The sequence below is a fragment of the Perognathus longimembris genome, chromosome 5, assembly GCF_023159225.1.
Source record: "Perognathus longimembris pacificus isolate PPM17 chromosome 5, ASM2315922v1, whole genome shotgun sequence".
NCBI classification, from domain to species: Eukaryota; Metazoa; Chordata; class Mammalia; order Rodentia; family Heteromyidae; genus Perognathus; species Perognathus longimembris.
The window spans coordinates 46,523,885-46,536,935 of NC_063165.1; the positions used below are offsets into that span (position 1 = coordinate 46,523,885).

At 42.5% G+C, this 13,051-nt stretch overlaps 1 protein-coding gene across 2 annotated transcripts in view; it reads right to left on the reverse strand.

Moving 5' to 3' along the window:
* Window positions 1–10,173, reverse strand: part of Gsk3b (glycogen synthase kinase 3 beta) — a 139,070-nt gene extending 128,897 nt beyond the window's left edge. For both annotated transcript variants that reach the window (XM_048346707.1, XM_048346708.1), the window contains exon 1: window positions 9,021–10,173. In XM_048346707.1, the coding sequence (XP_048202664.1) occupies window positions 9,021–9,108 (88 nt within the window). In that variant the 5' untranslated portion in view covers window positions 9,109–10,173. The remainder of the gene's footprint in view (window positions 1–9,020) is intronic.
* Between the last annotated feature and the right edge of the window lie 2,878 nt (window positions 10,174–13,051).

Here is a 13,051-nt window from a genome sequence, read left to right on the forward strand (position 1 = left end):
CAAATCCTAGGCCCAGAGTTCAAATGCCAGTACTACCAAAACTAAAAGAAGACTTGAGTTAGTATACTTTAACCTTTTTTGTTGTTGTTGTTCAGGTTCTATGGCTTGAACTCTGACTGAGCCTTGACACTGTCCCTGAATTTTTGTTCTTAAGACTAGCACTCTAACCTTTTGGCCACAGTTCCACTTCTGGCTTTTAGTGGTTCAATGGAAATGAATCTCAGAGACTTTCCTGCCCAAGCTGGCTTCAAACTGCAAACCTCAGATCTTAGCCTCCTGACTAGCTAGGATTACAGGTAAGAGCCACCAGAGCCCAGCTCTAACCTTCTTTAGGTAAATATTTTGGACAATTATCAAAGTGATATCCCCTGGAGCTATTTGAACCTATTATCAGAGTAATTTCCCTTGAAGCTATTGAACCTATCTATACTAAATAAATAATTCCCAAATTTTAGACACTAACATATACCCAATAGTGGACTAATCAATTGAATCTACAATTTGAAAAATACTTCTTTCAGTTTGGCATAAAATTTTAGAAGGGTAAATTTTCATAAGCAATTAGATGGGAGATGAGAAGAGAATAATCCTTAATAATGACTAATGTTAAAACTTAATAATGATACATGCTAATTTTACCTAGGACATAAATATACCAGCTTCATTTATGATCTCTCATTACTCTTCACTGGAATGCTCTGACTTAACACTGAGCAAAAAAAATCATATAGGGGCTGGGGATATGGCCTAGTGGCAAGAGTGCCTGCCTCGGATACACGAGGCCCTAGGTTCGATTCCCCAACACCACATATACAGAAAACGGCCAGAAGCTGCGCTGTGGCTCAAGCGGCAGAGTGCTAGCCTTGAGCGGGAAGAAGCCAGGGACAGTGCTCAGGCCCTGAGTCCAAGGCCCAGGACTGGCAAAAAAAAAAAAAAAAAAAATCATATATTCTTGTGTGAGCATAAACCTTAATATTTTCATTTTTAATGTTTGTCTTAATGAGTCTGCCTTGAAATTTTTGAACTAAGAATTTTTAATACAAATATAAATGGGTAAGTACTATATCTGCTAAGAGACAAACCTAGAATAATTTCCAAGCAGTACTAATGATGAAAATCTTACCACAGTTATTGCTAAATTAGCACAGAAAGACTACCCTAAAAGCAAAAGATACTTACAACTTACCTCTGGAATCCAAGTGTTCAGATAACAGCAACATATTCTCTATAACACATATTCAAGTGCTCTAGATTCAGAAGCCTAAGCATAACCCTGGCAAAGCCACTTCCCAGCCATGTAATCTTCACCACTTATTCATATCTCAGAATCTCATCTACCTCATCTATAAAGTGGGAATAATATATTAGTGACTTTACAGCACTGACATACAAATTAAAATAATATTGCATGTGGAATTTGGCAGTGTTTAGTAATTACTCAGTATGTATACCACATGTTAATTACACAATAATTCATGGCCACTTGTTCTAAAACTATTTTTACCTTCCTAAGACAAAAATTGTACAATGACACAACTAATGATAATTTAAAAATAAAGAAAATGGGCACCAGTGGGCCCATGCTTGTAATCTTAACTATTCAGGAGTCTAAGGTCTGAGAATCACAGTGCAAAGCTAGCCTAGGCAGTAAAACCTATAAAACTGTTACTTCCACTTAACCAGCAAAAAGCCAAAAGTAGAACCATGGCTCAAATGACAGAATACTAGCCTTGAGGGGAAAAGCTTAGACAGGGCCTACTTGAGTTCAAACCCAGGACCAGCACAAAAAGAAGGGAGGGAGGGAGGAAGGGAGGAAGGGAGGGAGGGAGGGAGGGAGGGAGGGAGGGAAGGAAGGAGGGAGGGAGGGAGGGAAGAAGGAAGGAAAGATGGATATAAATGTTACCTCATTGTACCAATGTTCCTTATATGTCTGTCTACCTTTCTGGGCATCAAATATAACTATTCAATCCAAAGCATAAACCAATTTAAATAATTATCTTAAAATTTTTCTTGGAAAAGTTTTCCTTCCTAAAAGATGTTTACTTTTTTTTTGGGGGGGGGGGAGGAGGCTAGTCCTGGGACTTGGTCTCAGGACCTGAGCACTGTTCCTGGCTTCTTTTTACTCAAGGCTAGCACTCTACCTCTTGAGCCACAAGGCCACTTCCGGTCTTTGTGCATGCTAGACAAGCACTCTACCACTAAGCCACATTCCCAGCCCAAAAACGTTTACTTTTTAATCACTATTTTGATTTCAAATGCAATCAAGAAACATCTCTAGATCACATTAATATGAATCAGCTTTGTGCAGTTTGCTATGGTATCCTGGTAATAAAAGGGAAAGTTAGTCTGGAAAAATTAATTCCAGTAAAAAATATGTCATCAAAAATACTAACCACAGCCAGGCCCTGGTGGCTTACCCCAGTAATCCTAGCTACTCATGAAGCTGATATGAGGATAATAGTTTGAAGCCAGCCTGGGCAGGAAAGTGTGAGACTCCTATCTCCAATATGCTACTCAGAAAAATCCAGGAATGGCACTTTGGCTTAAATGGTAAAGTGCTAGCCTTGAGCAAGAGATGCTATGCTCATGGATGGTACCCAGGCCCTGAGGTAAAGCCCCAGGACTAGCACCACCACTCACACACACTCCCTCTCAAAAAAACTAAGACTCAACCAAATACAAAATTTTACCTTTTCTCTTCAAAACATAAGCAAGGGGCTGGGGATATGGCCTAGTGGCAAGAGTGCTTGCCTTGTATACATGAGGCCCTGGGTTCAATTCCCCAGCACCACATATACAGAAAACGGCCAGAAGTGGCGCTGTGGCTCAAGTGGCAGAGTGCTAGCCTTGAGCAAGAAGAAGCCAGGGACAGTGCTCAGGCCCTGAGTTCAAGGCCCAGTACTGGCCAAAAAATAAATAAATAAGCAAAATGAGAAACAATTATTAGTATAAATCTACAAAGTTTTGTCTTTGTGTACTGTAACAGACCAAGGATGTTACAAACACAAATAAACATACAATAACCTACTGAATGTCCATATGTGTTGTACATGACTTTTTTGAAATATAAAACTAGAATAAAAATGCTTTTAATAAATACTAGCATAGAATAAATATTCCTTTATTTTACAAGTTTAATGATAGAAAATTTGGGGAAACATCTTGTTCCCTTTTAACATTCCTTGCTGTTCTATTCACACAGATTTTAATATAAAAACATACATCTCTACATCACATTAAAAATTTTTCTAAGATATTTGGTATAGCCAAGGAAGATATGTATAGCCAAATATAGGAACAAAGACTGCAATCTCCTTTAAAACCCAAAAGCCATGAAAATGTTTGTATTCCTGAAACTGTGCAATATTCCCTTTCTCTTCCTCCTCTACCCTCTCCAAAAAAAACTAGAAAATAATGCTAAATGGTGATATCTTCATAGAACAGTATCTGAGGAATCAAGTTGGTCCTGTTAATACCAGCATACACTACTGTTACACCCATTGGCTCTCACCCTCCATTATCCATTGCAGAGTAGAGCATCAGAAGACCTATCAGCCTCACATTCTACTGTCCTCATGCTTGTCTTCAATCTCAAGTACTATTTAACAGAACAACAGAACTGTGGCACCCCCCCCCAAAAAAAAAGTAAACATCTTTTAGGAAGGAAAACTTTTCCAAGAAATATTTTAAGATAATTATTTAAATTGGTTTATGCTTTGGATTGAATAGTTATATTTGATGCCCAGAAAGGTAGACAGACATATAAGGAACATTGGTACAATGAGGTAACATTTATATCCATCTTTCCTTCCTTCTTTCCTTCCTTCTTCTCTCCCTCCCTCCCTCCCTCCCTTCCTTCCTTCTTTTTGTGCTGGTCCTGGGTTTGAACTCAAGTAGGCCCTGTCTATGTGCCACATATGTCACATATGTGTCAGCATATATGTATTTCTCAGCCTTCACCATGCACAGAACTTACATAAAAATAGAGCTTCCTCAGTCTCAGAATCACCTGCAAGCACTTAGAAAAATTCTAGCTTTTTCCAGGCTTGTTTTCTATCCCAAAGATTATCTCACTTCTGCAACTTAAGTCCAATATAAAAAGTAGAACAGTGTGCAAATACAATAGACCCTTAGCATCAGCAGGTGTATGATCCCAAGATCATCACTGAGAAAAAAAAAATAAAACTATAAATACTGAGGATGAACATAGTTTAGTCCTGTAGTGCAGATATTTGATCCATTTTTCCCATAACCCAACTTCCACTAAACACATGCCACTTTTCAGTAAGACTAAAATTTTTACTTTATCACTTAATAATATTGACTTTAACCTTGCTTTTTAGGCACCATTTGCTCTGGGGGAAGCATATTTTCACAAAATTAAGGACAGGGAAACACTCAGCAGATCACACAATTTAAGTACAAAAATAGAACTGACAGTAACGTGGGACTGACTGAGATACTCTCTACATCAACTGAGCTGCCTAATGAATGCGTGGGAATTTAAATTTTTGTTTTTAAAATTTCATTTGATTTATTTAGGCTTTTTTTTAACCACACTGGTGAAAACCTCAAGTAATAAATGTGAGTTTCAGTGAAAAGAGATGACCCATCCTTTTTTAAATACATTTCCTTATCAACCATAAATTGATTTGTGAATCTCTACATTCCTTTGAAGCTGTATCCTAGTGCCTGTGGCTGTCACTAGACAATTAGCTTTCTACAGGTGCACGCAATGAAAGCAACAATTCTTACATGAATATCTTAAGTATTTTAACAACTATGGGTAAGTCTGATTGGAAAAGAAGTAAAACCAAAGTTCTGATTTTCAGTCTCACACATGAACAATCATTAATACAAGATAAGAAATCAGCTAGATTCTAATGACATTTTTTGATGACACAACTTCCTTGGAAAATAGGCTCTTAAAAGTTTTAAAAAAAGTTCATGAGAAAGTAAATTGTAGTTACAGACTTACTTTCCTCTTCTCAAACATCATATTTAAGCATTAAATCTGAGAAACTAACTAAAAATTTTCCTAATATTATACTAAAAGTGTGTATTACCAAATATTTTAAGCAGAAATTTCCATTGGCAGTCCCTTACTTTATCTATTTTGAGCAAAACGTTAAGCGAGTCAAAAGAAGGACTTGTATAGGTCCTTATTATGTATTTAATAACATATAATCTTGGGTGTGAACAAAAAAACCCACCTCATGCTGGGTGCCAGTGGCTCATGCCAATAATCCTACTCAGAAAGCTGAGCTCTGAGGATCATGATTTGAAGCCAGCATGAGCAGTAAAAGGCCTTAAGACTTTATCTCCAATGAACTACCAAAAAGCCAGAAGTGGAGCTGTGGCTTAAGTGATAGAGTGCTAGCCATAAACAAAATAACTCATTGTAACTTGGGACAAAAAAAAAAAATACTTGTTTAAAATCAACTATTAATTTCTGCTAAGCAATCACTAAGTGAAGACTCTTACTACTGCTATTTTAACTTTTTCTCAAGAATAATTTCAAGAAAAGTTTTAAGCATGTACCAAGGATAAAGTTAAAGGCTACATAAAGTTATCTAAAATGTTTAGGTCACAGTATTTTCATTGTTTTCAAATATATTACCATAGAACTATTACAACAAGTTTTTAAGAGCAGGCATTTTTAAATCTGTGATAAAAAATATTTTATTTTTTGAACTTTTGAAAACTTTTCAATAGGTCTCTAGTTTACTGCTCACAAATATGAACCTGACACTTTTAGGCACAGAAAAATTAGGAACTGCAATTAAAAGACTAGAAAGTTAAATATTCTTGCCAGTAATCAACTACTGTCTGCCAAATTTGAAAGAAAATCTGTTGTATATGAAAACTTTTTAAAGTGAACTCATCTACCCTCATCTCAGCATTTTCTCCATTTTCCCATTACAATTAACAATAATATAACTCAGCAGTCAAGTCTTCCAGACCAGTAACCTCAGAATTTATTTTTAACTCCTGACTCCTTCACAAATACTCCTCTTCCATCCAATCCAAAGTCCTGCCAGTTCTTCACTCACTGCCCTCAGATCTGTTCAGATAACATCCCATTTTCACATTTTTGTCCCCACCGCATGCACATGACTTACAACATATTCTTACTATCTAAGAGTTCTTATGACTTTCCACTCAAGTTCACAACTCATCTTCAAATAACTGCTCAAATCATCCTCAAATATCTGGTTCAACAATCCCCAATGAATCAGATCTCTCTCAAATCTGAACCAAACTTCTACCATTCCTTAATTCTCTATCAACTAAGCTAGTCATATTTCTTTAATTCCATCTCTTATTTTCCTTCTAAGCCATTTAATTCAGATTTGCCAACTCATTTGCTGTCTCTCACACAAAACTCACCACTTTTTGCTTCTATTCATTCTTCCCAAATAGAATCCTTCTTTCTTCTCCATGACCTAGAGGGACAGCTGCCTGTTTTAAAACATACCTTCTTGGTGGAAGCTTTCCTTCCCAAACCTTTTTTTTTTTTTTTTTTTTTTGCCACCTCTCTTATTTGTCCCTCCTGAACAGATTTAATTTGCATTTAATAAATCTTGCAGAGACCATGCTATTGTTTTTCTACTCCTACACACACACACACACACACACACACACTCTCTCTCTCTCTCTCTCTCTCTCTCTCTCTCTCTCTCTCTCTCTCTCTCTCTCTCTCTCTCTCTCTGCCTTTACCACTAAAGCTTAAGGCCAAGTTCTGTAATTTCTTCTATATTTCTAGGTTTGAACAGGAGTCCATTCAAACTCCTAACAAATGCTTAATGGCTCCCTTTATTCTACAAGCTGAGGTTGTCAGAAGCAGAGCATCAACATGAAACACCAACTTTTTAAATATTAAACTGGCCTTTATGGTAATATAAAAACCAGCACTTTTAACATACAAACCTGAGACTCTCTTTTCCATCAACACCCCTATTAAGAATTATAGTCATGGCTGGGAATGTGGCTGAGTGGTAATGTGCTAGTCCCAGTGTGCAAGAAACTATTCCTCCATACCATATAACAGGAAAAGTCGGAAGTGGCTCAAGTGGTAGAGTACTGGCCTTGAACACCGAGAGGCTCAGGGATGGATGGAAGGAAGGGAGGGAGGGAGGGAGAGAAGATTACAGTCATTTCCAAAGAAAATCCTAAAAACAAAAAGTCCCAAAACTTAGCATTATAATTGAGCATTACCCAACTCTGAAATAAGCCTAATAAGTGAATAATCTAAAACTGACTGGTTTTTAAGCTAACTGACCAAAATATAAAAACATACAAACACTCCAGTATAAGTAGCTACTATAATATGTGCTTCATTATAGCTGAAAATTACCCCAGATTTTTTTTTAATTCCTCTCAAATGCCCCCATAAAGTACTTAGAAAGCATGATCACTGAAAAATGCAAAATCAGTTTCCTTCCTCTACCTTGAGTTAAGGGTCAAAAATATCTGGGATTCAATTATTAGTTTAGACTACCTTGTTTCAGTTAAATATCAAAATCCAACAAGAATTGAAATCTTAAGTGCAACTAAAAGTAATCACTTTATGTTGCTTAAAGATACAATCTATTTCATATAATAGCATACACATTTGGACTCTTTAAAACCTTAGTTCTCCAGTGCTCTCAGCTCTTCTAAAGCAACAAAGTAGTTTAGTTTTGCCCTCATCATGTCTTTAGAAAATAAGGAAAGAAACAACTTGGATATTTGTTGTTAAATTGTGGAAGTATGTTTAAATAAGCTGTCATCAAATACCACATAAACAGCTCCACAAATAGCTACACTGTAACACTGGATACTTAGAATGATAAAAAATTCTAATAACCCACACTTTTCAGCACAAATCCAGAGCAAGAGTACAGTCTAGGTAGCTAGTGAAGACCACAACCCTGAATACAAATGAAAGCCCAATACAGCCCAAATATGCTTTCATGTCTAGCACCACAACCTTTTGCAAAAGCCAGCATGAAAAAGACTAAATCCATAATCTTGAAACTAAAAATCAGTCCGAGGTAAACGTGACAGAATTAGTGCAGTATTATTTTAGAGTCCTAAGAAAAAAAAGGAATCCCCTGTACTCCAGAATGTAATGGCACCTTAAAACTTAAATGACAGTGACAACATTTAACTTTAGTTTTGGGCCTATGACAATACAAACCACAGTCAAAACTCGAACCTGCTTCCAAGTTACCTTTTGATCAAGCAAATTACATAGTGGCAGACTGGTAATATCAAAACAGGAAGGTTGAGAGATAACACATTAAGGCATTTGTCCAATTGAAAACAATGCACGGAGATGAAACTGCTGCTGGATATTTATGGCCCCCAACCGTCCCTAGTAAAGGGAGGGATCTACAGTCGATGCAACATGAATGCCAACTCCAGGGAACTTCTTCCCCAGATTAAAAAGAAATACTTTGTATAGTCACAGTGGCAAAAAAGAAGTGTTAGGAGGCTCGGATGTCTCTATCAATGTCTCTACAAGAATAGAGAGGCTTTCACGTCTCTATGAAGAATACAAAACTAAAGCCCTTTGGATGTGAATTAATGAATTAAGCAAAATACCCTCCCCTCTGTCCAGAAGACACACATACACTCTGCAAACGCACATCACGGTTATGAATCAAGTCTATCCCCTTTATTCAAACGATGGGCCAGAAACCCCTTCCATTGCCATTTTTAACGCGGAAACACTGGAGTACTTGATAAAGCTAACTATCAACAGCAAGCCAAGTATAAGAGGAGAAATAAGTTTCCAGTGGAATCATCCAAATAAAAATCCCAGTCTCTCAATTCAAGGTTAAGGGGGGATGGGGGGAATGGGAGGAGAAAAGAGGGAGCGGCCTCATCCTTGACTGAGGACAGGTTTTGCCCCGTTCCATTACCTTAGATTGTTCCAGTAAGGTATGTAACAGTTTTAAGAACCTGGTATCCCGAGGTTTTCCTGTCTTAAGGGTGAGGAGCAAAAGGGGTGGAAAATTAAAATTGATACTCACTGCTAACTTTCATGCTGCCAAAAGCTGAAGGCTGCTGCACTGGCTTGCAGCTCTCCGCAAAGGAGGTGGTTCTCGGTCGCCCCGACATGATTGCTCTTCCCAATTACCTTTTTCCTTCCTTCCTTTTTCTTCCTTTTGTTTTATGTTGGAGTGTTAGGTTAATGATAAATGCAGCATTAAGTTTCTCCCACAAGAAAAAAGAAAAAGGCAAACAAAAAAGACTTCGTCTTCTTGGCTTCTGTAATAGCTATATTGTTCTTTTTGAAAAAAGCAAAGGGTTGTATTTCTCCTTCGAGACAGACCGGTACGGATATTTAACATATAGATGATTTGGGACTGAGGGGGGTGGGGAATACAATTCTTTCACCTCCCTTTCCTGAGAAGGGAGTAAAAGGGTCCTTTAAAAATAGATGTATATGTATATATATATATACATTACATATATATACACACATATATATATCCCGTGAAAGGAAAGGTCAAACAGTTGATTGAAAGTACTTTGAATATTCTATTTTCCTCGGGGATTTTTTTTTTCCCCGAGTCAATGAAGAAGGAGAGCGGCGGAAGGATCACGAGTCTCACGCTTGGAGAGAAGGGGGATGGGAAAGAGGGCGGGCGGGAGGGAGGGAGGGAGGGAGGAGGTGGCTCCGAGATGCGACGGGCAGCGCTGCGGATCGGGCAGCGGCGGGATCCGGCGGGTGACGGCGAGGGCCCGGCGAGCCGGAGGGCGGCGGAGTCGCGAGTCCGTCAGGGGCGGGCGGTGGCGACGGTGGTGGTGGCGACGGTGGCGGCGGCGACTCCGCTCCTCATTGCGCCAGGAGCAGCTGCAGGCGGCGGCTGGATCCAGGGCCCATGGCGGCGGCGGTGGCGAAGGCAGCTCCCTTCAGACCCCAGGCAGCGGCTCCACGATTGCTCCCCATACGCTGGGGACATGGGAACCGGGCAACCGCTTCCGTCTCTCCGGGGCCCCCTTCCCCGGCCGCGGCACCGGCGGCGCGGCCGCCCTCCGCCCCTCGCCTCTGCTCCGTGCGGCTCGGGAAGTGTCCGCGCTTTGCCCCCAGCCCGGAGCCCTGTCAGCGGCTGCGGGGTCAGCTCCTCCTCGCTTCCTTCCTTCCTTCCTGCTTTCTTTTGTCAGTCGGCCCGGGCCGCGGCGGTTATGGTGGTGTCGGTGGCGGCGGCGGCGGCGGCGGTGGCGGTGGCGGTGGCGGCAGCAGCAGCGCAAGCCCGCATTCGCCCGGGTCGGGGGCGGCTCTGTGTAAGGAACGTCGTCTGCGCAGCCGCCAGGCGCTTCCCCCTCCCCTCCCCCTCCTCTCCTCCCAACTCTTCCTCCGCCCCCTTCCTCCCCCACCCAGCCTTACACCGCCCAGCGCCCCGCCGCCCGCGTAACCAGCGTCTGGGAATCGCCCGCCGAGCCCGCTCCCGCCCGCTGTGGCTGGAAAGCCGAAACCCAAAGGCCGAGCCAATCAACGACGTCGGTTGTTTGCGGCTCTTACCGAAAAAAGCCGATGGGTCGGCTCGGACCAATTAGAAAGTGTCGCTGAGAAGCTACGCCCGGAGAGCGTAAAAGGACGAAAGTAGCCGAAGGGAAAAAAGAGGGTTCGCCTCGTTCTCTGGCTGACTGGAGGGGAATATTCGATTATAGCAGCAGTGGCCAATCAAAGCTTCTGTCCTTTAGGAAAAAAGAATGAAGAATTTTTAAGACAGTGAAACGCAGAGTCGCAGGAGAAACTTCACGACGGGGCACTGCGGCCGCTCCTTCATTGGCTGGAAAACTCCGCTGGGAGTGTACCTTTCTCAGTGATTGGTTGAGGCAAGAGGGCTTCCGAGGACGTCTGGCCAATCAGAACCTCTCCACCCTCGCCGAGGTGGGCCATAGCGGCGGCAAAGGGAGGGCGTCTACAAAGTGCCTTCTTATTGGCCCGCAGCGTTGGAACTGGAGTGAGGCGGGGTGGGAGGGGGAGCGCTTAGGGAAAGAGGCGGGCGGCAGAGTCCCGGGGCAGCGGCCAATCGGTGCTCAATCCCATGCAATCGCAAGACCTAGCAGCAGTACGATTGGCCTCGGGTAGTCCCTAGAGCGGAGGGAAGCGCGACCGGGGTGGTGGCCGACTTGTCTTGTGACGGACGGGCTGGCCTAAGCCTGCTCACTATGCGTGTGAAAACCACAGATGGGGGCGCGGGCTTTGTGCGCAGCCCGTCCGAAACTCCTGCGGTCGGCTGGCAGCGCCCAGAGCGCTCGAGCGAACCGAGGCGAGGGGCCGTCCCCACCCACTGGAGGCTCTCCTCGGGGCGCGGCTCGTTCTGCGTTCTCCAGGCTCCCTCTGCGCGGGGTCGCGCGTGCTGAAAGAGTAGGGGAGGGGGTGGGATGTCTTCCCCCAAAGGACGGGACACACCAAAAAGCCGTAGTCGGCCCGATCTAGCGCCCAGAGTCGGAACAAAGCTTTCGAAGAGGCAATGCCCTGAGGGGGGGGTCGGGGGGGCGGGGTCCAGGGTGAGCCGCGCCCCTCGCAGCCGCACGGAGACCCCTAATAAAAGGAGGCCCACGGCGCCCGGCGCGCGCGGCCTGGCCCGAGCCTTGTGGAAACGCCCCTGAGAGATGAGCTCATGCTGCATGCGCGCGCTCTTCGGGCGCGACTGCCCGGCGCTAAACCGGCCCGAAGGCAGGTGAGGGGGACATGCCATCAGACTGGATAACCTAAAGCTTCCCAGGAAATGAGGAGCCAGAATTGCACTCCGCTGTAGCTTTGGATCTTTCTCGAACCAGGGTGGTCTTGCAGGCCTGTGTCCTTTGTTCTACCAGGGCACCGATTACTTTGGCCTACCTGAAAACCGCGAAGTATGGGGTGGGACGGACTGTCCATCCTGATTGTAATCCAGAAGTGCTTGTTATTTCCACTTGCAGAGTCATCCCTTTTTGTTCAGATGCTATCTCCAGAAAGCACTTGTAAAAATACTTGCACTTGATCAGATTGAGTAGCTATTGCTTTGAGAAACTGATAAGAGGACAGAACAAAGTAAGCTTTGATAGGAGACAAGAAAGGTCTAAATAGAGTTTTCAGACTCAGTAGCCAGAGAGAATATTGAGACTGGCCTGGTGTAAGTCAATGAGGAATATGTCTGAGATAAGGAAATTAGAGTGACCATGCTATTATGAGGGCAGCTTGCCACCTCTAGAAAAGTGGATCCAGCAGAGTGACATATTCTATTTTTCTTCCCAGAGAACCCCTAAGGTTGGACTTACTAATTAGCTCGCTAGACTTTTTTTTTCTTAATGTAGACAACCAATATTTCAAAACCCTGCAGACCAAAGTAAAAATATCTCAGTAGATGTGGCCAGAGGCAATCAATTTGTTATTCCAAACCTGATTGCAGATTTTATAGCCTGAAAGCAGTAGAGGTTCTTGTTCTTTACCATTAAAAGAGAACAGGAGGTTTCTAGATGTGAGGGTGGGAGGGGTAAAGAATGCTAAAAGCAAACTCACTGCTTGGCAATTCTGTCATCCTTGTGGTGCCGCACCATGCTATTATGGGTGAAAGACCTTTGCCGCTGTTCCTAAAATGCTACAAAGCAAATCTTTCCATCCTGTCTACCTTCTCTCTGTTTACCATCCCTGCTTCCAATTATAGCAGCAAGAAGTGAATGACAAATATTTAGGTTTTACACACTGGAAATATGGCTATTCTTGTATGTATTAAGTACAAAAATACTCTACCTTAAGGTTATGTTAACAGTTTTTCTGTTGCTACCTTCAAATATTTTTAACTGATGCTGTTTAAAAGGAAAAAAACAACAACTTACTAGCCCCTAGTGGCTCACATCTATAATACTAGCTACTCAGATGATATATCTGATGATTAAGCTTCAGAGTTAGCCCAGGCAAACAAACCTCAGAGACTCTTTATCTTCAGCAAAAAGCTGGAAGCACACATGGCTCAAATGGTAGAGGAGTAGCAGTGAAAAGTTGAGAGATAGAAGCTCTGAGTTCAAGCACTAGTACTGGCACACACAGGCAAAGGGGGTGAGGGTGAGA